Consider the following 24,175-nt stretch of genomic DNA (forward strand, 5'->3'; position numbering starts at 1 on the left):
GTTAATCCCTTCTACTCAAACTACAATCTAGAATTCAAAATTATCTTTTAAACACTGCTCAACTAGAATTTTATCCAAATATTATGAGAAACCATTAACCATCTTTTCAGTTCTCTAAAATTACTATATTGCCATGGAAAATGCTAGTTGTTACAAAAATGTTTTCGTAAAACAATATAGGAAGGAGTTGATTGATTATTTTTTTCAAATTATATTGTTCCTTGAATACTGTTGTTGTAATCATATACATACTATTGACATGTATACGTTCCTACAATTAATGCGTGAAAGCTTTGGTACACAATAGCAATCCTCTATAGTCATATTAGTTCTTTAAAAAAAAGTTATTAAAATAGTTTTTCAAAAGTTTAAATAATCATATTAAACTTCTAAATTTGTAAGCAAATGTCTTTAAAAATTTGAACTTGTCACCTGATTAACCCCTAAAAAATTTAAATATCATCATATGTTTCTTACAAGGTAGAAATAGTAACAATCAATGTTAGAAGGAGTAATTAAAGACAAGATCTTTGAAAGATTCAAATAATCATAGAACTTATAAGAAAATTTTTATATATAATACAAAAATAATTTGAAAACCAAACTTTTGAAATAACTATGATGATAATGCATGCAACTTCAGAGAAATAAATTAAGAGATTTCTTAAACTCAATCTACACTTTCCAACCTACAATTAAAAAATTGAAATCTATAATCCAAATACTCAAATCAACTCAATTGGTTCACATATTAATGATACTGGAGCCTCTCTTCCTAATAGGCGACGGTTGCTATGGTTCCTCGAGACTGAGTAAGCATAATTACGAAATACGAATATGAAAACAAGTGATGTTAGGAAAAAGAAGACAGGATAAACAGATAACAGAGATTCAGGTGCCCTGTTAGGGGTACAAATACAACATAAACTGTAACCAAAAAGGAGAAAGGAAAAAAAAATGAAAAAGAAAAAAGATCACGAACAGCAATATGAGAATTGATGCCTGATCGGACTTCAAATATATGAACTTATTCAAGTTTTATCTCTTTTCCTGCAACTTTTTCACGTTGTTTTCCCTAGACGGGGGATTAAAAAACCCCACACCAGTTAGAGTGTGGCTGTTAAAATTCTTCTCAATGATAAAAAATAATAATAATAATTCATAGCAGTAACAGAAAAGGAGAAATCACTTAATGAAAATCAGGCTTCTCTGGGTATGTGCAGCCAGGCCTTTGGATGATAACATTGGCTGCATAACACCCAGCTCTCACACATTCTTCAATGGGCTTCTGCTTAACCAATTGCGAAAGAAATCCTCCCACAAAAGCATCTCCTGCAAAAACAAAAGAATATAAGTATATAACATTAATTTTTTAAGTTTCCACACACATTTAAAAGAGACAAAATTGGAATCGAGCTTGTCACTATCATCAAAATGTAATAAATTGGCCATAAACTTAACTGTACATATTTAAATATTAAAAACAATAGGTTTATACCTGCTCCATTTGTATCAATTAATTTCTCTTTAGGTAATAGTATCACAGGATACAATTTTACTTTTCCATCCTCAGCGACACAAACAGGATCTGCACCTTGGGTGATAACAGTAATCCTTTTATGTTTTTCTGATGCTTTTGGCAATTGAGAAATCTTTAAAGCTATTTCTTCAACATTATCAGTCTGTTCAATAGGACAATAAGAAAAGAGTCAAAATACACAAATTAAAACTTAAACCAAAACTGCAAGCCTTCAGATCTGTTAATTAATGATTACCTCCCAGCCTTGAGCTTTAGAAAATGTTCTTGCTTCAGTTTCATTTCCAAAAACATAATCCATATATCTGAATCCCAGAATGAACATTATTAAGATCAATATGTATAATTTTCTTTCTTCAAATTTAACAAAGAAGGATCCTTACGGCAGAACTTTGTCCAGTGCACCCTTAAAGAACTCACATATAAAGGGAGCAGAAAGGTTCATCATGAAGATCTGCATACAGAAATAGAATACTTAATCTCAAAAACTGCCAGTAAAACAGGAATGCCAAGTTCAAATCATATCTAACCTTGTTATTTGCAGCTGCATGTTCAGCAACCAATTGTATGGAATCAGGAGATACAGTGAGGAAAAAGCCAGAAATGTAGTAATACTTGGCCTTTTCAACTATTGAAAAAACAAACACACAATAACAAAATGTCAGTCATCTGGAATATTCAGGTATATGAGATAGAAACAGAACCAATATCAACAAGGTACCTAATGCCCAATTTTCCGGTCTCGTCAAATGCTCAGACTTGTAGCAATTTGCAGCTGATAAGTTGGCAACAAGGGACCTACATTTAGATGCAATCAAATAGAAGGCTTCAAATAATTGTCTTGCAATCAAGTATTATGTTAAGTTGAAGAAGTATACTATAAAAAAACAGCATAAAATATCATTATTATTGAGTTATATAATAAGTAGAATAAAACAATCAAGGAAAGCTTGATCGTCTGACCTTTCACCACCAACCACACAAACAGCACAAGTTCCTGTAGGTGTATTGTCGATTTCATAATAGTTAACCTGATTTTTGAATGAATAAAGTCAATTTCAGAAATGGTATTCTTAGGTCAGGCACAAAGTAGCTTATCACAAAGAAAGGAGGAGACAAATCACAAGATTAAACTTACCTTTACACCATCTAGTGTACATTTCTTCTTCATCTCCTCTCCAAATTTGTCCTTTCCTATGCAACCTATATAACTTGTGGCACCTGGTGCTTGAAGCATCCACTGTTATGAGTGAAGTGAAGACAAATGATTAGCTACACAAGTAACACAACTACTCCAGACTCAGCTTATAAAAGAAAGTGCATACCTGAGCAACCCTGATTGAATTCTGAGTAGCACCTGCCAAAAAGGAAATTATAGGAATCATCATTATGAAATGTGCATTTCCATCCCTTTCTTTTTTCCCCCTCTCTTTGTCAGCATTTTCATGATATTAATTAGTAAAGCAAGAATCTGTGACGTGAAATTCAATAATTCAGATCAAGTGTATTACCTCCAGCAATGTACTCCACATTAGGATTGTTAGCCAATTCTTCATACCTGAGATGATTATAGGATAATATGAACAAAAATATCATAAAAGAAAATATCCTGCTATTAAAATAGTAGCTCGAAAAGAATTTAGTGAGGAGAGAAAGCTAAAAATCTTTCCAGAACGAGGTCGAGTATCCAATTATTACATCAAGTTCTTAATTTACAAATTTTCTAAAAAAATATACACATCAAGTATTTAGTATAATAATTAACTAAAACTTGAGATTTTTCTTTTCCTTAACAACAGTCAAGCACAAAGCATAGGAAGAGAGCAAAGAGGATGAAAAGTGGGTTATAACAGTTTCATACATCCCAAAGACAAGAATCACATAATATTATTATGTTTACGAAATTAAGAACATGCCACACTTACAGCACCAGAATAACAGTACGTTTAATAAAATCGTCAAACAACTAACACAAATTCCTTTATCTCATGTTTTTAAAAAATGAACATTGATACTTTATATTTGACTGGGAAAGGTAAAATAGTTCTAAATCTTCCAATAAGTCATTGATAAAAAAAATCTTCCAATAAGTTCCCCTAATTATTAAATGAAGAATGCATTTAATGCTTTTAGATTTCCAATATTACATAGATTTACTTTTCACATTCTATACTTTCTTTATAAAGAGAACTATTAAGATGCTGTACTACTATACAACATTTCTCTCTTTTTTCAAAAGCTACTAATTATTAAATGAAGAATGCATTTAATGCTTTTAGATTTCCAATATTACATAGATTTACCTTTCACATTCTATACTTTCTTTATAAAGAGAACTATTAAGATGCTGTACTACCATACAACATTTCTCTCTTTTTTCAAAAGCTACTATTTATTATTATTATTATTATTATTATTATTATTATTATTATTATTATTATTATTTTACAACATCATGAAAACATTCTTTTAATAAATATTAACTATTTTCCATATTTCAGGTTATACCGACACATGATAAAGTTTATGAATTAAAAAAAAGAAGTAAAAAGTACATGAATCAATAATAAATTTTAATGAAAGAATCTCTCGAACTCAGTGCACTTCAAAACAAGCCTGAGTGCATAATAACTTTCTTACTTTACATTCGCTTTAATTTTGTCCGTCTTTAACTTTTCTCCAGAAAAACCTGATCTAACTATTACAAGAGCTTTAAACTATGTTTTCATTTTCTATTTTTAAGAAAATTACTTATCTCATTCAAGCAACCAAAAAAAAAAAAAAGAAACAAACACGAAGTTAGAGAAGAGAAAAAAATCTTACATAGGTTTGTGTTTATCCTCGGCGAGAATCGCATCGTTCAACTTGATACCGTATCTGTTCACAAAAATCCATAGCCATAAAACGTTAGATCTGATCCCTAACATCTCGTATTTTTTTCCAGATTCACAAATCAATCACGCAATAAACCTCATTCAACATTCTTCTTCACAGTTCTAAGCTCATAATAGTAATATATTCAACACATTATTATCAATAAATAAAAGAAACAGAGAGAGAGAGAGAGAAATGTGAGATAGTGGTAATACTTTTGCAAGAAAGCGTCGTCGACGACGGCAGAGATGTCGAGGAGAGGGTTGCACATGCCGAGGAGAACGCCGTCCAACTCCATTGATGCGAGGAAGAAGGAAAACAGAGAGAAGAAAGTGTTAGGATTGGGTAAAGTGACAGTGAACGAATGAGAATGAGATGCAGATCTACACAAATAGTGAGCAAATGGCTTTCTTTTATAGGCGCTTATTTCACACTTTTGTTCGTTTTCGGGTTATACCCGGGCTTTATCGTATTGGTGGTTATTGGTATTACCACCTGTCAGATTCTTACGTTTCTGTGACTTTAATTACCATGTTTGAACTTAGTTAAATTGTTAGTATTTTTACAAAATTTATAGAAACTTTGAGTTTAATTTTTTACTAAGTTTTATATTACACTGGTGACAGTGAGTGAGTTAAAGTATATTAGTTGACAAAGATTAATTTTCATGTGCTGTATAGTATAAAATAGTAAGAAATAGTAAGTTCATCTTAAAATATACGTTGATCTTAAGTTTAAAATATATTAAAACCCAAACCATTAACTATTTTAAAAACAAATTCATTTTTAAATTATAAGTTCATATTAAATAGATTCAAATATATTGTTCCCTTTTTTGTCTTATTAACAATATCTAAGAAAATATAATTTTTATTAAAATACTATATTTTTGTTAACAAGAAAGGCTTGGGAAAGAAAAACAAAAGGCTATAGTTTAAAAAGGGGCATTTTACTCAATGAATGAGGATCTTTTCATGTTAATAACTAAGATGCTACTATGTCATGTTGAAAACTAGAAAAATAGAAAAGATTTATAGTAAAAGTTACTGTTATTTATATAAAGAATATTGTTTTTAATTTCTAAAATAATAATGCCATGTAAATTCTTTCTTTAGATCTGCTACCCTCACCAATCCCCGGGTCACAATCCACCCACCAACCACACCATACCCTAATATTCAAATCTTCGGTCACCATTTTCTTAATCACTACTATTCGACTACCGAAAGTCCCTCCAACAACATACGGAAAATAACATATTTGTATTTATTTTTGTTTGGGAAAGAAAATTAAGGAAAAAAATGAGAATAATTTGCAATTATAATAATAAGACAACACCACCCAGGCACCCACCACCAGCTTCAGCTATAATAACTTACCATAGCCGTGTAGCACCTACCGCGAACTTGAAATTCCTTTAAGCACGTTGGAAGACAAAATAAAATAATATATATAATATAGTCAATGACGGATCCAAGATTCTAAATTAATGAGTGTAAATTATAAAAAATAAAATCAGTGAATTTAATTATATAAATATAGATGAAATAAAATATAAAAATATAAAATTTTATTTACAAATTTAATAGATTTTAAAAAATGAGAAGATACGACACTGAATATATCGACTAAATCTTATTAGTAATAAATAATAATAACCAGCTTACCATCATGAATTCGTCATATGACTGACTTGTAGGCTTGAACTTTAACCTTCTATTTGATACAAAAATAAAAAGACCAAGACAGCCTAGAATGACATAGACTGTTGCTGTCCCAGCATCTATGGCATACTCAGAACTGAGAGAATGGAAAAAATTTCTCATATCTTCAACATAACTTCGAGCAAGAGAAAATTCAGAGAACATTGCTACCACTTGGTTCATTCAGAACACAAACAAGAGTGAAAGCAATATATAGATGTTGCAGTGGAGATAGTCAAATGTTCATCGTGCAATTTGATTCTAGTCTTGGCAGATGGGTAATGGAAATATATATTGTTTTTCAGTAAAGAATTATGCCCTTAAATGAAAGTACAAGGTGGGGCTACAAATTAAGAGAAAAACGAGATCCTTCAATTTTTTTTTTAAAGGCTCAAACTTTTTTAATGAGGGAATCACTTTAACTTTAGCAATCTAAGTTAATTTTATGAAAAATAAATTGAAGGAAAATTTTAATAACCAAAATATAAAAAAAAAATCCCTAATAAAACAATGAACAGAAGGATATTATTCTATATGTGTTATTATTCCTTTTGTCGCGTGTGCTTTTACTCTTATTTATTAGTATTTATTTTTATATTTGTTAAAGAAGAAGATACTTTCCTTCCAAATGTGTATTCCACGCTTAATAACTTTTGTATTTGTATTAATCAACTTTTGAATATTTTTAATCTTTTTTGGAATATTTTTTATATTTCTTATTAGATTTTGCTTTATATAATTGGAATTTTTTATATGTGGATTTTTTTTTTCAAAAAAAAATACAAGAATCTAGAATCAAAAGGTAAAAGTTATATTTGAAAAAAAGACATGTTGTATTTAATTAAAAAATAGAACAAAAGATTAACTCACTGTCAAAGAAGTTAATTGTATTTTTTTTCCGAAGAAAAAATAAAAAGAAAAACATGTGGTATCAGAAGAAAGAACCATAAGTCCATAACCTTACCCCCCGAAAAAAAAGAAGAAAGAAAACAAAACAAAAACGCATTAACTCACCTACCAAAAAGTAATACTCTATATAGGGATAGATAGTAAAGTGTACACATAAAATAATATCAAGAAAATCCCTCTAAAATAAACTTTATAAATGAAGCAGGAGCCTTTTTTTTAGAGCTGAAAAGAATAATTAAATTCCTCTTTAGTCTTTTGACATCCAAATGTTTTACAACATACGAAAGGGCGTAAACTTCCCCATACTATGCCCAATTAATTCGAATACAATAGCTGCCCTCTACAATAACACTGTAATTAACTTGAATGGTTTACTTTGTAACATTTTTTAATCATATGTTCTTCCATTATATATTCTATCAAACTGTTCAATTTTTTTTTATCAAAACAAATGAGAATAATAACTTTTACCTAACATTAAACCATTTAATAGTCTTAAATTAAATAATTTTGTATCAAAACTCACTGAATTAAAAATCTCGTTCACATATATTATATTTACAAACAGTTACATTCCCTTTTTTAAAAATAAAAAATTATATACACTTAAAATCAATTAAAAATATAATATAAAAACATAAGTTTTATTAATATTGCTCAATTTTGACAATGACAAACAATTTTGATAATATATAATTATTAAATCACAAACAAAATATTATTAATTTAACAGTTGCATTAATAAAAAAATCACATACTATGTAAAAGTTATTAATTTATAATAATACAAGTTACAGATATAATTTAATCTATCTTCGAAAATATAAATGTTTAAAATAACAAAATGTGACCGTCAAATTCAAATATGATCAACCATGTATCATAATTCACAAAAAAAAAAAGAAATCACTTATCATAAATCAAGTATATTATTGCCTTTGACTTTGTTTGGAATAATTACGTAGACCTGTGGTACAAAACCCAACCATTGCAATTAAGTCTTAAGTTAAGGAGCACAAACAAGTCACATTTTGTTTTTTAAATAAGATTTTAAATATAAAAAAAAATAAAGCAAACAATATCCTGCACAAAGAAAGATGATAAAGATGAACAAATGAAACATCATCTGGTGTTTTTTTTTATTTAGCACTATATTATTGACAAAGAATACTAAAACGGACTACCAAGGGTTATCAATCAATGTGCATTGTGAAAGGGTGTCCTCTCAATGCCATAAGACTGCACTGGGCAACGAATATTTGAATCCCTGCCCATTCCTTGTCTTTGGTTGTAAAATGTCACACAAACATGGGTGAGTTTGCCTTTAAGCTGAGGTAATCCCATTCTTTCCGATTAATTGGGGAAATAGATAGAAAATTGACTGAAATTCAAAAATCATAAGCAAGAATTTCTTGCTGACTCCAACCAAAATTTAAAGATGATCAATGATTGCTTTTGTGAATTCAGTTGTCTTTGAACTGCCACCGAGATCAGCTGTTCGGTACTTCCCTTCTGCAATCGTGTTGAGGATAGCTTTCTGAATCTGTTCTGCTTTGTCGTGGAGGTCCAAATGGCGCAACATTGTAACACCACTCAGCAGTAAAGCAGTTGGATTAGCCAAATTCTGCATAAATACACAAGAAAAATAGCTGAGCAACAACAAAAGATTATCTAGGTAAAAAAAAGTTACCTAGGTTGCCACCCATTTTGGAGGGTTAGATATATGCAACCTTACTCCCATGAAACACGATGCTTCTTCTATTAGAACTCATAACCAGAGTCACAAGGCAACAACCTTAATGTTGCACCAAACCCTCTATAAATATTGCTCTAATATAAGAGATCATTTTCAAAAGGAAAAGAGAACATATATATTGCAGACAGAATTTTCTTAGGGGAAACTCACATTGGTAGGTAGCTTGCTTTCTTGAAAGGATTAACTTTGATAAAGTAAAAATTATCAAGAAAAGAATTTAATTAATTGAGACCACAATGTCACTTATTACAATATTAGAACTTTCTACTTCTTGGAAAGAAAAACTGCTAGAGGATTATTACAAAGAGAAACAATGCTACATATCTGGGTGACCTACTAATGAGCAAATCCTTGAATATCATTAAGCTAAATAATACACCAAAGTTGATTTCCCAGTCAAACAATTATACCATAAGTCTCAAAACGACACCCAATACCGCTATGGTTTTGTCACATCTTCAATTCTTGTAATTTTCTTCCGCCCGTCTAATCAGCTTCATATATTAGATACAATTTTTACCTTCTCAACATTTTTGTTTAAAGCAGTATTTTTTTAGGCTTCAGCGTCTCCATATTACGTATAACTAAAACTAGATGTTAGACCTTAAATGCAAAAGAAAAACTACTAATTGCAAGCAGACACAATAATTGTCAAAGTGTTTTCAACATTAATCTATTAACAGCTCTGAGTAGGATAAGAGATGAGGATAAGCCAGACAACTTCTAAGGAGCTTACAGCCCAGTGCCCCTACCTAGATTCAGCATACCTTCACCTAGACTATTGAGCAAACAAGACTTCGGCTTCTAAAAAAGTGTATATGGCCTACTAGGATGACCCATTTATTTATTATTAGATATTATATATATAATACACAATTTATTACAAATTAATATATCATTTTAATTTTATAAAACAATAAAACATATAATAATTTAATCAAATGCTATACCAATTTGAATTTTGAAAAATATAAGTGTAATTTCTCGGCCTGGTTGTAGGCTTTCAAGTAATCTAAACCTCAACATAGGATTTCAAGCTAGACCAATCCCAAAAATGAAGCCTGTGATAAATAATAGGTCAGGCTCAGGCTAACATTTTGCAAATAGGCAAATGTTATCAGCTTAAGCTCATTTCCAACCTGAATTACAATGGTGCCGAAAGCTTGCCCTGTTAGTTTTATCCAATGCCTTACAAAGGAAATATTGATCATGAGTATGAAACAACCTCTTAAAAAAATTTCACATTCCATGACAACAGGACACAAAGAGGTTTAGGACAGACAAAATAAGGTAGAATGAGTATTTTCACAGCTCACCTTTCCAGCAATATCAGGTGCTGAACCATGTACAGCCTCAGCAAGTGCAATACCGCCCTCACCAATGTTGCAGCTGCAAAAGACATAAAACATTCTCAGATTGATATAATTGTGAGCTTAACATTTCTTTGGATAAAATACAAAAAATACCTTGGTGTTAAGCCCAATCCTCCAATCAAGCCAGCACAAAGGTCACTGATAATATCACCATAAAGGTTAGGCATCACTAGTACATCGAAAAGTGCAGGATTCTTCACAAGCTGAGGAAGGTCAGAAAATTAAGCAGTGTCATTAATTTCCTGATACTAACTATTTCCAAATGCAGTTTTCTCATACATCAATTTCACCAATATTACCATCATGCAGCAATTGTCAATGACAACTTCCTCATAAGTTATCTCAGGATATTTCTCTGCAACCTCACGGCAACACTATAAATAATTTTTTTTTTTAAAAAAAAGTGTTAATAAAATTCATGAATAAAATTTGAGACCAAAAATTTATAGGCATTTATATGTATTGGTGGACCTTGAGGAAAAGGCCATCAGTCTTTTGCATAATATTGGCTTTGTGTATGGCAGAAACCCTCTCTCTTCCATGAGCCTTGGCATAGTGAAAAGCATACTCAGCTACCCTTAAACTTGCTTGACGTGTAATGATTTTGAGACTTTCTACAACACCTCTCACAACCTGAGACCCATAAATGCTAAACAAATTATATTGATCAGAATTAAAATGATAGTATGTAACATCAATTGTTGTGAAATTTACCTGATGTTCAAGTCCACTGTACTCGCCTTCCGTATTTTCACGAATTGTAATTAGATTGACATTATCATATCGAGTTTTGTAGCCTGGAAGACTGTAGCAAGGTCGAACATTGGCATACAAATTGAGCTCTTTTCTCAGAGTAAGATTTAACGAACGATGCCCTTTTCCAATAGGGGTGGCCATTGGCCCTTTCAAGCCAACCTTATTTTTCCTTACAGATTCTAAACTTTCCCATGTCAGAAAGCTCTGCGTTCTAGGGTCAATTTCAGTTCCTACATAGTGCTCTTCCCATTCTATTGGGACATCAGCTGCTTGGAATATCTAAGTATTACAACAGTAATAAATGACAGAGCATTAGATTTAATTCAACCAAGCAAGTCAATTTCTATGAATATACAAATCTACATAACAAGAAACAAAAATAGCAAGCAATTTGAAATAGAATAAAGTATAGCGAATGTTGATCAGAGATCACTTTCAATAGCAACCAAGAGGAAATGATTAGAGCAGATAACAGATTGCACAGCCATGACATAGTGAGAAAAGTAAAACAAATCAATATACCCTTAATACAAGCAACATTAGTAGAAATCAAGGGATAGAAAGTATTCACACATATGATGCTCCATGTCTTCCAAGAAGGGCTCACAAAATATCAAGTCTTGAAACATACAACTTATATCAAGGAATTGTAAATCTCAAAAGCTACACTATTATGAACTATGAGTCATATTCCTTAAATCTTTAACTATGTGTGTATCTGTGTCCATGCCATGCAATCTTTTCATCGATAAACTCTTTACATCCCCGTGCCTTAAAATTAGCAGTATATTATAGAAGAGCTATTTCAAGTACAGCTTAAATTACTGGAAAATATATAAAACAAAAATCAGCAGAAAGATGAAACTTGAGCATATCTTTCAACTTCAATGAAGAAGTTAGTCGTATTATATCTATCACCAGAAACAGAAAAAATGCCAATTTAAACATGTAAAAAGTTTGTCATTGACAAAGAGTTCATATTCCTTTTCAAGTTTTTGATCCTGCAATATTGATAGACAAGACAACCATATACATGTCATCACTCGCACACATCAAACAAGCTATAGCAATACTGACACCATAATAATTAGCCCCAGCAACTCCTCTTATAGCATCATCCCATAATGTTATCTTGGTACAAATCTCTTGTTCACTACAATTCTATTAATACTGAGAAACCACACATAAATTAAGTCAACTGTGGCTCAATACAGGGCACATATCGCATGCTTAAAACATGACACCACAGATAATTACACATATGCCTCAATTTGCATTTTTTTTTTCTCAAAACGAAAAGCAAAAGTTATATCTTCAAAAATCAACGTCAACAATAACTAGAATTAGAATAAAAAAAAAAAAAGCATTCCCCAAACGTTTGTGAAAATAAACATTAAAGACGATTTCAAGGTAAAACGAATTCCCCTCAAACAACTATTTAGATTTTGTATAATTTTTGTGAAATGTTTTCTAAATATATACATATATTATTTTTCTAAGATGAGTTAATTCTAAAAAAAGTACGGCTCGCTCAAGAAATTTTAGAACAATGATTATTATTTTTTCAAGGTGCGTGGTCAACTATTGTAAATCAAAACCACACAATAAAAAGAATGAAGGCAACAGAATCGAAAGAAATTGAAAAGGGCGCAATGATTTATGAGAGAGGAAGGGACCTGTTTGACGGAATCGGCGATCTCGGGGCCGATGCCGTCGCCGGGGAAGAGAGTGGCGCGGATCGGAGTGGAAGCAGCGGAGGAGAAGGCCCTAGGGTTTGCAAGGAAACGACTTCCGAAGGTTCGTCTCAGGAGCTGAGAAGCCATGCTTTTTCACCACGCGCACTTTCTCACGCACAACGCAACACAACGCGTAACGAAGAACCTAAAATTAATATTTGAAACGAGACTAGAGCGCAATGTATTGAGTAGAGAGTATTCAGAGAGAAAAGGGTTAATACTTGATTCCAATAGGAAGCAAATATCGGATTGTTCGGTTAAATCACCAGTTGAAGAGTCTTCTCAAGGGTAACACTAATATAGATCAAATTAAAATGTGTTGACAAAAACTGATTTCAGACAAGTTTTTTTTTATAATTGAGGAATGATGTAAAATTGTTTTATACATTAATTTCTTTTTATTAATATCATACTTTGTATATTATATTATAGATGACCAGGTGAATGTATGATTAATTTTTTTATTATTTATAGTAGTGTAAGTTTTTTTTTATAGAAGTTTTATTATTTATAGTAATGTAAATAATATTTTTTTAGGGAGGTAATTTTTTAATATTATTATATTAAATTTGTTATAATGTATTAAGATCTTTGACTTATTTGTTTTAAATATTAAACATGTTGACGGCATAAAAACTCTATAAGCATTTTTTTTATGATAACCAACATAAAAACTTATTAATTAATAAATTATTGATCCGATTAGTCAATCCTTTTAAAAAGATTTTGAATTTAAATTTAGTAGATATTGTGTCTTAATGTCATAGTCACAACAAAAAGTTACTAAAAAGTAACTTTATATCTTATTTATAAATTTTATTATAAAATAGATTTTTTAACAAGTTATGAAAGAGGTTAAATTACAGGTGTTATAATTATTTTTTTACAAAATCTAATATGTCTATTTCCACTATTAATATTGTCTCATGCTCTTGAGTATAGGTGATTTTAATTTCTGCAAATTATAATTTGTTTTACATGCATTAAAATATATTTTTAAGCCAATTCACTAATAATCAAAGATTGAATACAATCAGTGAAATCATAAAGGACATGGAGCAAGCATAGGAAATGGCAGCCCTTGACAAGACATGAGCAACCAAATTGGTTTGTCTCCTTACAAACTTGACACAGAAGTTTTGATGAATGGAGAGGATATCCTTGCATTGTTTGATAACACAACCCACCTCATATATATCAGTTATGAGAGAGCTCAATTTATGAACTTAACATAGCATATATAGCAGATAAAAGACCAATTGCTTCTCTTTGTAGCACCTCATATAAGAAATTCTGCAGAACTGAAAACCACAACTCAAAAAAGCTTTCACTTCGTTTCAAGAATGGGGGAATTTTGTCCCAAAGTTGACTCGTGGCCCAGCACTCCTAACTTCCTTTGCAGCCTATAGAATACAATAGATACAGCTAGTTGGACAATCAACACCTATAAAATACCGACACCGACACGGACACCAAACATGACATAGACACGGACACGAACATATGTAATGTCCAAAATATATAACATAGTATGGGTGTAGTATCGGTATCGGACACTGACACGGACACGGACGCGTGTCAGACGACACCGGACACAACAAGGAACTGGACATGCTTCATAATTGAACATCCTTGCTTTGAAGTCTCACACGAGTAGGGATAACATCACAGCAAAGGCAAATTTCTCAAACTAGGTTACTTTTAGAAACTAATTTCCAAAAGGGGGCTGTTTTGAAACTTTTTTCAGGGGGATCTGTTTTTGAAGGGGACTCGCCAGTGGGGTTGGCGAGTTGGACACGTGGCAGCGCCTGGTGGACTCGCCAGTGGAGTTGGCGAGTTGCTGTCCACGTGGCGGGTCCCGCCACTCGTAATGACGAAATGCTTTTTACGTAAGCAATTTGATTTTTGGAGGAACTTTTGTTTTCCAAAGCAAGTCCCAATTTCCTTCCACCTTGACATGGGAATTGTCCACCACCCTATCCATGAAGGTTTTGTAACCTAACCTCATTTAAGTATATGCCTGGTGACCAAGACCCACCTCTAAAAAAATCCAAATTTTGTTGGCAATCTTCAACAATCTCCATCAAGTTGTTACTCCACTCTCGGGTTCCATCATCTACCTTTTTCTCAACCTCTGAGATCTTCACTCCTTTGACTGGGCGTCAAACGTAAGCCATCCTCGATCTCCTTCATCAGATTTGTCTGTGAGGAACGTTCCAACCAAACAAAGGCTAAGGTCATTTTGCCTCTTCTTCTCTTCCTCCGCATTGAAGGTGAACCCATCTTCTTCGTCTCCAATCAACGACAATTTTTCCAACTCCTTTTCCATGGTATCTCGATAGAGCAGTAAACTAGGGCCAACACACCATAAACGTCTCACAGAAAGAGAGAGGGAGAGCAAAATGTCCAAAATAAATTTTAGTAGAAAGATAAGGGGAAAAAATTTAATCTTTTGCATGAAGGAAATTATACTTATATAATTTTTTTTCAATATGAAATAAGTTATGTCAAATTTAACTATTAAATTTATAAATAAGTCAAGCCAATTTATGCATTGCTCTGTTCGACCTAATGTATTTTTACCTTTATCCATTAACCATCTTAACATATGCATGCATTTTATTTTGTGTATTTCTCTCTTTCTTAAGATAATGAAAATTTTCATGTGAATAATAAAGTTGCATACTGGACCAGTGTCTAGTCCAAAAAGACTACTCATCAATATTACATACATCAAGGAACTTCTAAAATAATTCCAAAAAATTTAGGGGCCATGTAGCTTTACAAAATATTTATTTTATTAATTAAAATCAAATAAGTGGCTTTAACATGTCAACCATTAATGGTCCCTAATTTTTGTTTTTTTTCTTGGGTGACAATTAAGGTCATTGTTACAATTAATTACATCCTCAAGGATAGCTCCAGCCTCCAACCAGGAAAGCGAAATTGATAAATCCCTACTAATGACAACGTTCTTGGCAAGTGGGTAAGAATTATAAGCAACCAAAGATGATATAGACTTGGCCTATGGTGGCTAAAGATACTTTAAAAGCTCAAAAAGCTTCAAGTTAAAATGTTAATTTAATTTGTTAAAATGTTAATTTATTAATTTATAAGTATTTAATAAAATTAATTATTAAAATAATTAAAAATGAAAAATAAAATATTATAAAAAGTAAAAAATTTGAATAAATATTTTAAGGATAAAATAGAATAAAATATAAAAAGTTAAAAACTAAAAGTTAATTTTTTTAAAAGTAACATTTCAAAAAAATATTAGAAACTACGAAAAAAACGTTAGAGGTTATATTACAAATATTTCAGCTAGTTATTAATTTTTTTATTAGCTAGAAAACTTATTTAATTATTCGATAAACATATTTTTTTTAGTAATTTCTCAATAATTTTTAACATTTTTTAAAATACCTGAAGTAACATATTTTAAAATATTAGTTTCTAACTTTTAATTTTTTTATATTTTATTCATTTTTATCTTTAATATATTTATGAAATTTCATGCTAATATTTTTTAAATAAATAATGATTTTATTATTTTTCAATTATTTTATCCTTTTTAGTTATTTCAGTAGTTAGTTTTATCGAACATCTATAATTTAACTAGTTAACTTTCAAACTTTCTGTTAATTTTTTAAATAGTTTTGTCAAACATAACCAAAAATTACATAAAAATATTTATTTATCAAACAGACAAACCAACTTTTCAACTAATAAAAAATTAAAAACTAAGTGAATTATTTTTTTGAATATAGTCTCGTTACAATTCCTAATTAATCTAGTTTGATTTTTGGTTTACTAAGATTTTTTTAAAGATAATTTATAATTTTAGAAACTAAAAGAATTTAGTAAGTGAATGTTTTCGAAAATTATTTTTAAAAATAATATTTCTTTTTAGTTTTTAAAATAGACAATTATGGTATTTTTAGACTGTTTTAAATTTTAATTACTTTACTTTTAGTTTCCTTTCAGATTATTTCAACAAGAATTCAAATTATAAAATATAAAATATAATATTTTTTCGTTCCAAAAGTTAATTGTTAAAAATCATTTTTCAAAACAAATTTTAAGAACTTAAAAAACAAAAACTCAAATAAATACACCCTAAAAATCTGTAGCGTCCCCACATGGACCGTTCCACATTTTTAACTTTTTTCAATGTATCCATAAATTTTTTTTATCTGTCTCGCAACTGTCAACAGTCTTCGGTATCTTATAATAAATAAATAAAAAATCTTCAGTATCTGTCACTTTCTTTCCTTGTTTTATATAGCTAAATAGTATGTAGTTCTTTATTATCTTTGTCACGAATTACAAAAATTTGAATCTAATTCTGTATTTGACAATTTCCAGTAGGAAAATTTAATTACAAAAATGTAAAACATCTTCTCAAAGCTAATCGCTAGCATAAAGAAACAAATAAGTATTATTCAAGAGAAAACATCCTTCACATGGAAGGCCATGTATTGATATTTGCACGCAAAGCTACGGCAAACAAATGGAATTCTATTACATTATGAATTACAAGTTCCTTGCATGGCATACATCAAGGAAAACTGGGAAGTTGTTGTATGTGGATTGATTTGCCACAGCCTTATATAGACAAACCAAATGCTTAATATCAACACAAACACGTGTACAGAAAAGAAACCACTCTTCAAGAAAACAGAAAATAAGAAAAACTAACATATTGGAAGAGGTGCCCCATTCCACTCCCCAAGGCATTCCAAAAGTGGATCAATGATCTTCCCTTGGCACAAAGCAGTGAACACTTTGTCACACTCTTCACCCGGTGAGATAACCCTTTCACCAGTTAGCAATGCTGTCCCCAACTCCTCTCTCACAAACTTGTACAAGGGGTAAGACCTGCATTCCTTGATCTTGTTTGGAATTGCACATTGGTCATTCTCATATGCAACTCTTGCACCTTCCACTTCCTTAGGCAAAAGGGTCTTCAACTCTTCCTCAAATGTTGCAATCTTTTGGAAGATTGATGTGTTTGTGTTCTTCTCGTTCTCTCCATTGGCCAATGCATAGTCCACAAGCACTTGCCTTAGCTTTTGCATCAAAGGGTATGTTCCACTGCAGGGGTCATCAATGTATGCAAATGTGTACTCCCTATCAACAACCTTGAGCAAGTCCTTCTCACAAAACCTTGAAGGGTGAAGCTCTCCATTGACACCTGTGGTGAGAGTCCTCTTAGCAACTTGACTCACAACGTTCTTGACCGTGTTCTTCAAATTCTCCTCCAAATGCCTCAAGTCAATGGCTTGGCAAAGGGCGACCAGGAAAGTGGAGGACATGAGCTTGAGGATCTCAATAGCCTCATGAGTCTTCCTTGATGAAATCAGCCCCAGAGAGTTCACATCTTGGTTGTGTTGCTCCGCGCTTTGCACGTGGCTTGTCACCGGATTCGCCAAATATTGAAGTTCAGAACAATAAGATGCCATGGCAATTTCAGCTCCCTTGAATCCATAATCCAAGCTGGGGTTTCTGCTGGCAGTGAGATTTGAAGGCAAACCATTGTTGTAATAATCATTGACAAGCTCAGAGAATTGAGCAAACATGAGTTTACCAATTGAAGCAAGAGCCAAACGTGTATTATCCATGGAGACTCCAATAGGAGTTCCTTGGAAGTTACCACCATGAAGTGCCTTGTTCCTTGACACATCAATCAAAGGGTTGTCATTGACTGAGTTAATCTCCCTCTCAATTGACTTGGTAGAGAATCTAATCACTTCAATTAGAGGACCAAGCCATTGTGGTGAAGTCCTAAGAGCATAACGGTCCTGTTTAGGCTTTTGTAAAGGATCAATCTCATGCAACTTCTTAGCAGCTTTCACGTAAGAGCTTCCTTCCAAAATGTGTTCCATAATAGCAGCAGCTTCAATCTGACCAGGGTGGTGCTTTAGTTTATGAGTCAAATGGTCAGTGAATTCAGGCTTTCCTTGCATAACTTCAGCAAAAATTGCTGAAATAACTTCAGACAAGACAGCAATGATGTTGGCTTCAAATAGAACAATTGAGGCCAAGCCAGAACCAACAGCAGTGCCATTCACAAGGGCAAGGCCTTCCTTAGGTTGCAACTCAAAGAACTCAGCACCGATGTTGGCCAATTCAAAGGCTTCTTTGGCATTCAGAATCTCACCAGAGGGTCCAACAGCCTTGGAGTTTGGTCTACCAGTTAGCAAACCAGCAATGTAGGACAAAGGAACAAGATCACCAGATGCTGTGATTGTTCCCCTAAGTGGCAAACATGGGGTAATGTTGTTGTTCAGAAGCTTTGTGATTGCCTCCAAAATTTCAAACCTGATTCCTGAGTAGCCTTGGAGGAGTGTGTTGATTCTCACTAGCATAGCTGCTCTGGTTGCTGTGTGGGGTAGGGTGCAATTGGACTCTGTACCATTGCCAAATATTCCAGCATTCAAAAACCTGAAAGCAAAAGAATAATTAAAAAAAGATTAGCAATTATGAATTTTTTTATAAAGTACCGCTCATTAACTAAAGTAATAAAATAATATGATGTAGTTAGGTGAAGGGAGTTAAGTTGAAGGCGTCAATATTTAAAGCCAAGAAAAATAAAAGAAAAAAAAAATCTATCAACATCTGTTTTTATATATAGACACCAAAAGAGAAATGGGATAAAAGCGGAAATAAATAATTGATATTATTATTAATGTGATGTGATGCCAAAAAAAGAGAAATATAAAAAATAAAAATATTAATTTAGTGTTTGATCCCGTTAGGTATCTGAAAAAAAAAATTAAAAAAATGGGCAACTTGTAAGTCAAAGATGGGGTGTTAGGACTTTGAAAGGTAGGAATTAGGAGAGGCTAAGCAGTCTCACCAACCCCACGTCACGTGCGAATAAACTACTCGTGTCGTGCTTTGAGTTAGCTCACCACTCGACCGTTTCAACTCAGTAGGACAACGAGTCCAGATCTAAAGGTAGTAGTGGATCGATGTAGACCAACTCGTTTTTTTTCACCACTCACCTAAACGATTAAATCCGCGTTTATTATATGTTGAAAAAATGTATTTTAATTTTTTTTCTCTAATATATATAAATATTATTGTTATTTTTATTTTTTATCAATTATTTTTCTGAAGAGTTTCTATTTTTATATATAAAATGATAATTTATCTCAAAATGTATGCAGGTTTGAACAGATATTGCAGTAATATATATTGTTTAAGAACGCTTTAAAAATAAGTATGATCTCATACGTTAAATACATTTGATAAAAAATAGAATTTATAAGGATTTTAAAAATTATTTTTATTGATAATTAAAATTTAAGTATTTGAAATTTATATTTTTCCCCTTCTAATACCAAAAAAGTATGATTTTAAAAATATTAAATTAATAAAATATCATTTAAAATAATTTATAATTTAGTATACTTTACGTCGTTTAAAATATTGAAATTTTTACTAAAATTCTTCTTTAGCTGAAAGTGAAAAATTCGTAAAACATGTTCTAAATAAATGAAAAAAGTAACTGTATGAGAAGAAAAACACATATAACTAAATTTATTTTTCGGGAAATCGTAGGACGAATTTAAAATATATATAACAGCAAACTAATTTTTTTAAGTTCAAGAAACCAAGAAAAATATTGTTAAATTTGCCATGTTAGGTAAACCAACTTATCCACATATTTTCTCAACCTTGAGGATCAATGAATAACAAAAATTTGTTAGGTGGTTAATATTAATTAGTTATTTTAGGTAGTCGAACAACACTATTGGGCATGTGTCCCAGTGTTCGTACAACAATTAGAAAATGATGCCTGAGCATGTAGACACAGATATAAACCGAAGAGGGCATATAATTTATATAAATATGATGTAATAAAAAAATTAAGAGTATAAAGTAGTTGTATATATTTATATAGATAGTCCATCTATAATTTCTCGTATAATAGTATAGGATGTGAGATGGTCAGATGCAAAAAAAAAAAAAAAGTTAAAAAAGAAGAAGAGAGAAATAAATGTTATTAAAATTAATGTGATAAAAAAATGCAAAAAACGTTAGTGTTATTTAAAACTAAAAATCACCTAATTTTATAGATATTTCACCTTTATTTCATATTCAACGAGTCTCCTTAATTTGATGTGTATAAATTAATAATAAAAAAATTATATTGGTTAAAAGAACGTATATTAGGAAATTAACGTGCTTCTGTTCCTCCGGTTGATGATAACGTATATTGTCACGAGGTGCAACAACAGTTGGCTGTGTAATGTAACGTTGCAGATCCAACAAGTTGGTTGGCTTAAGCAGGGTTGAGTTAGGTTTAAATTCACGTATTATAATTAATTACCCATAATAAGGGTTTAAAGTTGAAGTTGAATTAAGCGTTAATTACCTAATTAGCTCCTTCTGCAAGGCACCGCCCTGTTTGGTTCTCCGGTGGGAGGTAGCACCGAACCCGGTGGTGACGCCGTAGCTGTCAGTGCCCTTGTTCATGCTCTCCATCACCCAGTCACTGCTGGCCTTAACACCGGCCCTGGAGGACTCCGCCAGCTCCACCTTCACCCCCTGGTCGTGGGCCGCGATCGCCGCGACCTGCGAGATGGTCAGGGTCTCTCCACCGAGCTTGACGACGGGCCTCCGGTACTCCTCTAGCATGCGCTTGACCTCGTCGAGGTGGCTCCCAGCCATAGCCTCCGCCGCCGCACCCCAGTTCAAGGGGTCATTAGCACTAATGTAGCCATTGTTGCTAACATTTACACAGAAGTTGGTGTTGGCAGCATTTGCTTCTGATGCCATGTTATGGTGAGTGGAGGGAGATGGAGCTAGGTTTAAAAATGAAGGAATGAGGAGAATAATATTGTTATTGATTTTTATTTTCCTGAGGGGGAGAGGGAGAGAGAGTGGGTTATATATAATGAAGAGTGCTGGGGGCAGTTTCCAATCCGGAGCGTTGGTGCTTGGTAGGTGGGGATAAAGGGTGGTAAAGATGCACAAGGGGGGGTTGGTGGAGAAGTAATTGCAGTCGTTCGATTACGGGGCAGGATCAGCGGTTCTCCTTGCGCAACGTGGCATTTTCAGATGTGACTATGTGGACACTTTCTCACCCCTTCCCTTGCTAGCTGGGTGAGACAAGTTTGAGGTTACAAGTTAGAGCTCAGAGCTCATCCCTTGTGGACAAGAAATTAAGTTATTATCGTGTTGTTCTTTTAAAACGACGTTATTTTAAGAGTTGTGTTTAAAAATATTAACATAATTCTTAATATAAAATCATTTTTAAAAAAAAAACACAAAAAAAACAACTTGAAAAGAGACAATAAAAAATAAAAAAGCCAGGTTGTTGGCTGGCCGCATGAAAGACTCTCTCTTATGCAAAATGCATCATGTGGAACTCGAGATGCACACAATAGCACGAAGAGACCCAACACCAACTACTAAACTATGTGTTCAAAAATAGTAATCAATCCTCACATTGTTTATAAATATCTTCTTTTTTTCTCTCGATCTATTATAACTTTTTTTATAAAGATCAAGTTGTGACAGTTTATTCTACATTTAAGCAAGTAATACTTAAAATATTGGAAATTTTAACATGCTTATGGACTTAAGATCGATATCGAAATAGCTAGAAATTAAAAAAGAAACAATAAAAATTTGTGAGAAATAAAATAATAAATAAATATGTTTGGTTGAAGAAAAAAAGTAAAGAAAAATAAGTGTAAAATAGCATAGCAAATTTTACCCATTTAATAGTTATTTTTCTTTATTCTCTCACAAAACAAACATATGTATCTTGTTTCTATTTCTATTTCACCAATATTATATTTCCATCCACTGTTCCGAACACACTGTTAATTTCTGCTACTTACTACTTTAGTTTCTAGTGTCACGTATCGCGCTTTTCGTTGCAGTTTCTTGTTTCTATTAATAAATAATGGGACCGGAGCCTCGAATAAAGAAAAAAAGAACACCATATTTTTAGTAGAAACTATTAGATGATTTTACTCAATTAATTATTATTTTGATATATAATTAAGACTTATTGAAAAAAATGTAAATTAAAAAATTCAAATACTTATTACACAGAATTGATCCGGATTATAGACGTATAATAGTTTGAGACCACGTAATAATATTTTCATTTTTAGGATGTATATGTTAAGGAATAGAGAGATAACACAATAAAAGATTACAAAAATAATAAATGTAAAAAATGATATCTGGATGGAGAGTTTTATTATTTGTAACCGTTGTATCTCATTTAAATAGAATAGTCTCTTATAAAATATATATTTATTTTTTTTTAAAAAAAAGAGTATGATAAAAATAAAAAAATTATAATTTTCATCTTTCTTATTTTTTAAATTCATGACTTTAATCCCTTTGATTTTTAATCATAAAATTTAGTCGTCTTAATTTTATAAATTAACAATTTTAGTTTCATAATATATTATTAACTTAATAATTCTATTGATCATAATTATTAGTTAATAATCAATTAAGAAAATAAAAACCATCAATTTATAAAACTAGGGAATTAAATATTATAATTAAAAATTAAACAGACTAAAATTATAAATTTAAAAAATTAAAGAATTAAAATTATAATTTAGCATGAGATAGAAGAGAACCTAACCACCTAAGTGTATTATGATAATAAATCTTCAAATGGAGCGTGAAAATGATTGGGGCATGCCAGAACGCCAGAGTGACGTAGAGAAATTAAGAATTAAAGATCGAACAGCTATTTATGACATGCATGATGCATGTTTGGGTGTTGCTATTTTAGAAATTAAGTTGAAGATTCAACGACAGCTTCGTGAAAGTAATTACAGATTCATAAACATTGACGATAAATTTATTAACTCTGACAATGGTTATTTCAAAATAATATTAATAATATTGAATTAAATGACAGTTTAAAAAATAAATATTTATTTTATATAATTAAAATTTATAATTTATATTAAAAAATTATTTTATTTATAAATAATATATATTGTGATATATTATTATTTTATTTATTGATATTTTTAATAAAATATTTAAATTTAAATTAAAACTAACGATATTGAAAATGAGAAATTAAAAGGGATAAGAAATTAAGTTGAGGTGCTAAACTGATATTAAAAGAATAAGATGATATATTAACTCATGCATGCATTTAAATTTTGAATATAAAATATATATTTAGAATTGATTTTTGAGATTCATTTACAGATTGTTAATATGTTTCCTTACCCCAAAAAAAAAAAAAAAAACTTGTGAATATGTGTGTTCATCAATTGATATTAAAAAGCCATATGCATGTTAGGATAGGAAATATTACAACTTTATGATACGATAGAATAGTGGAAGCTAAAGAAATCGATGGCTGGCACGTTTATATAGAGAGAGATAGGTAATTCAAACTAAATAACTCAAGAATCTATATATTTTAATATAAAAATCTGTTTGTAGAAAAGATAAATCATATATATGAACCGGAGAATATGATCTCTCATTTTTTTGTTTCGTCCAAAGTGTGGGTGGTCCTCAAG

The 24,175-nt window shown here is 31.3% G+C and overlaps 3 protein-coding genes across 3 annotated transcripts; all 3 read right to left on the reverse strand.

The window, feature by feature from the left end:
- Window positions 1-853: 853 nt before the first annotated feature.
- Window positions 854-4,792, reverse strand: LOC114372470 (adenosine kinase 2-like). The gene is made up of 12 exons (XM_028330035.1): window positions 4,627-4,792; window positions 4,361-4,414; window positions 3,049-3,095; window positions 2,863-2,894; window positions 2,676-2,777; window positions 2,501-2,568; window positions 2,259-2,335; window positions 2,068-2,165; window positions 1,921-1,991; window positions 1,776-1,842; window positions 1,499-1,682; window positions 854-1,332 (listed from the first exon to the last, which is right to left on the reverse strand). Exons 1-12 carry the CDS (start codon window positions 4,707-4,709, stop codon window positions 1,190-1,192), a joined length of 1,026 nt encoding a protein of 341 aa, XP_028185836.1. The 5' UTR covers window positions 4,710-4,792; the 3' UTR covers window positions 854-1,189.
- Window positions 4,793-8,121: 3,329 nt separating this feature from the next.
- On the reverse strand, window positions 8,122-12,922 carry LOC114371911 (isocitrate dehydrogenase [NAD] catalytic subunit 5, mitochondrial). Its single transcript, XM_028329229.1, has 7 exons — window positions 12,585-12,922; window positions 10,867-11,187; window positions 10,624-10,785; window positions 10,452-10,526; window positions 10,246-10,355; window positions 10,096-10,168; window positions 8,122-8,647 (listed from the first exon to the last, which is right to left on the reverse strand). Exons 1-7 carry the CDS (start codon window positions 12,729-12,731, stop codon window positions 8,456-8,458), a joined length of 1,080 nt encoding a protein of 359 aa, XP_028185030.1. The 5' UTR covers window positions 12,732-12,922; the 3' UTR covers window positions 8,122-8,455.
- Window positions 12,923-17,062: 4,140 nt separating this feature from the next.
- On the reverse strand, window positions 17,063-21,528 carry LOC114371946 (phenylalanine ammonia-lyase class 2-like). The gene is made up of 2 exons (XM_028329282.1): window positions 21,031-21,528; window positions 17,063-19,091 (listed from the first exon to the last, which is right to left on the reverse strand). Exons 1-2 carry the CDS (start codon window positions 21,432-21,434, stop codon window positions 17,342-17,344), a joined length of 2,154 nt encoding a protein of 717 aa, XP_028185083.1. The 5' UTR covers window positions 21,435-21,528; the 3' UTR covers window positions 17,063-17,341.
- Window positions 21,529-24,175: the final 2,647 nt, after the last annotated feature.

The sequence above is a fragment of the Glycine soja genome, chromosome 10 (assembly GCF_004193775.1).
Source record: "Glycine soja cultivar W05 chromosome 10, ASM419377v2, whole genome shotgun sequence".
NCBI lineage: Eukaryota > Viridiplantae > Streptophyta > Magnoliopsida > Fabales > Fabaceae > Glycine > Glycine soja.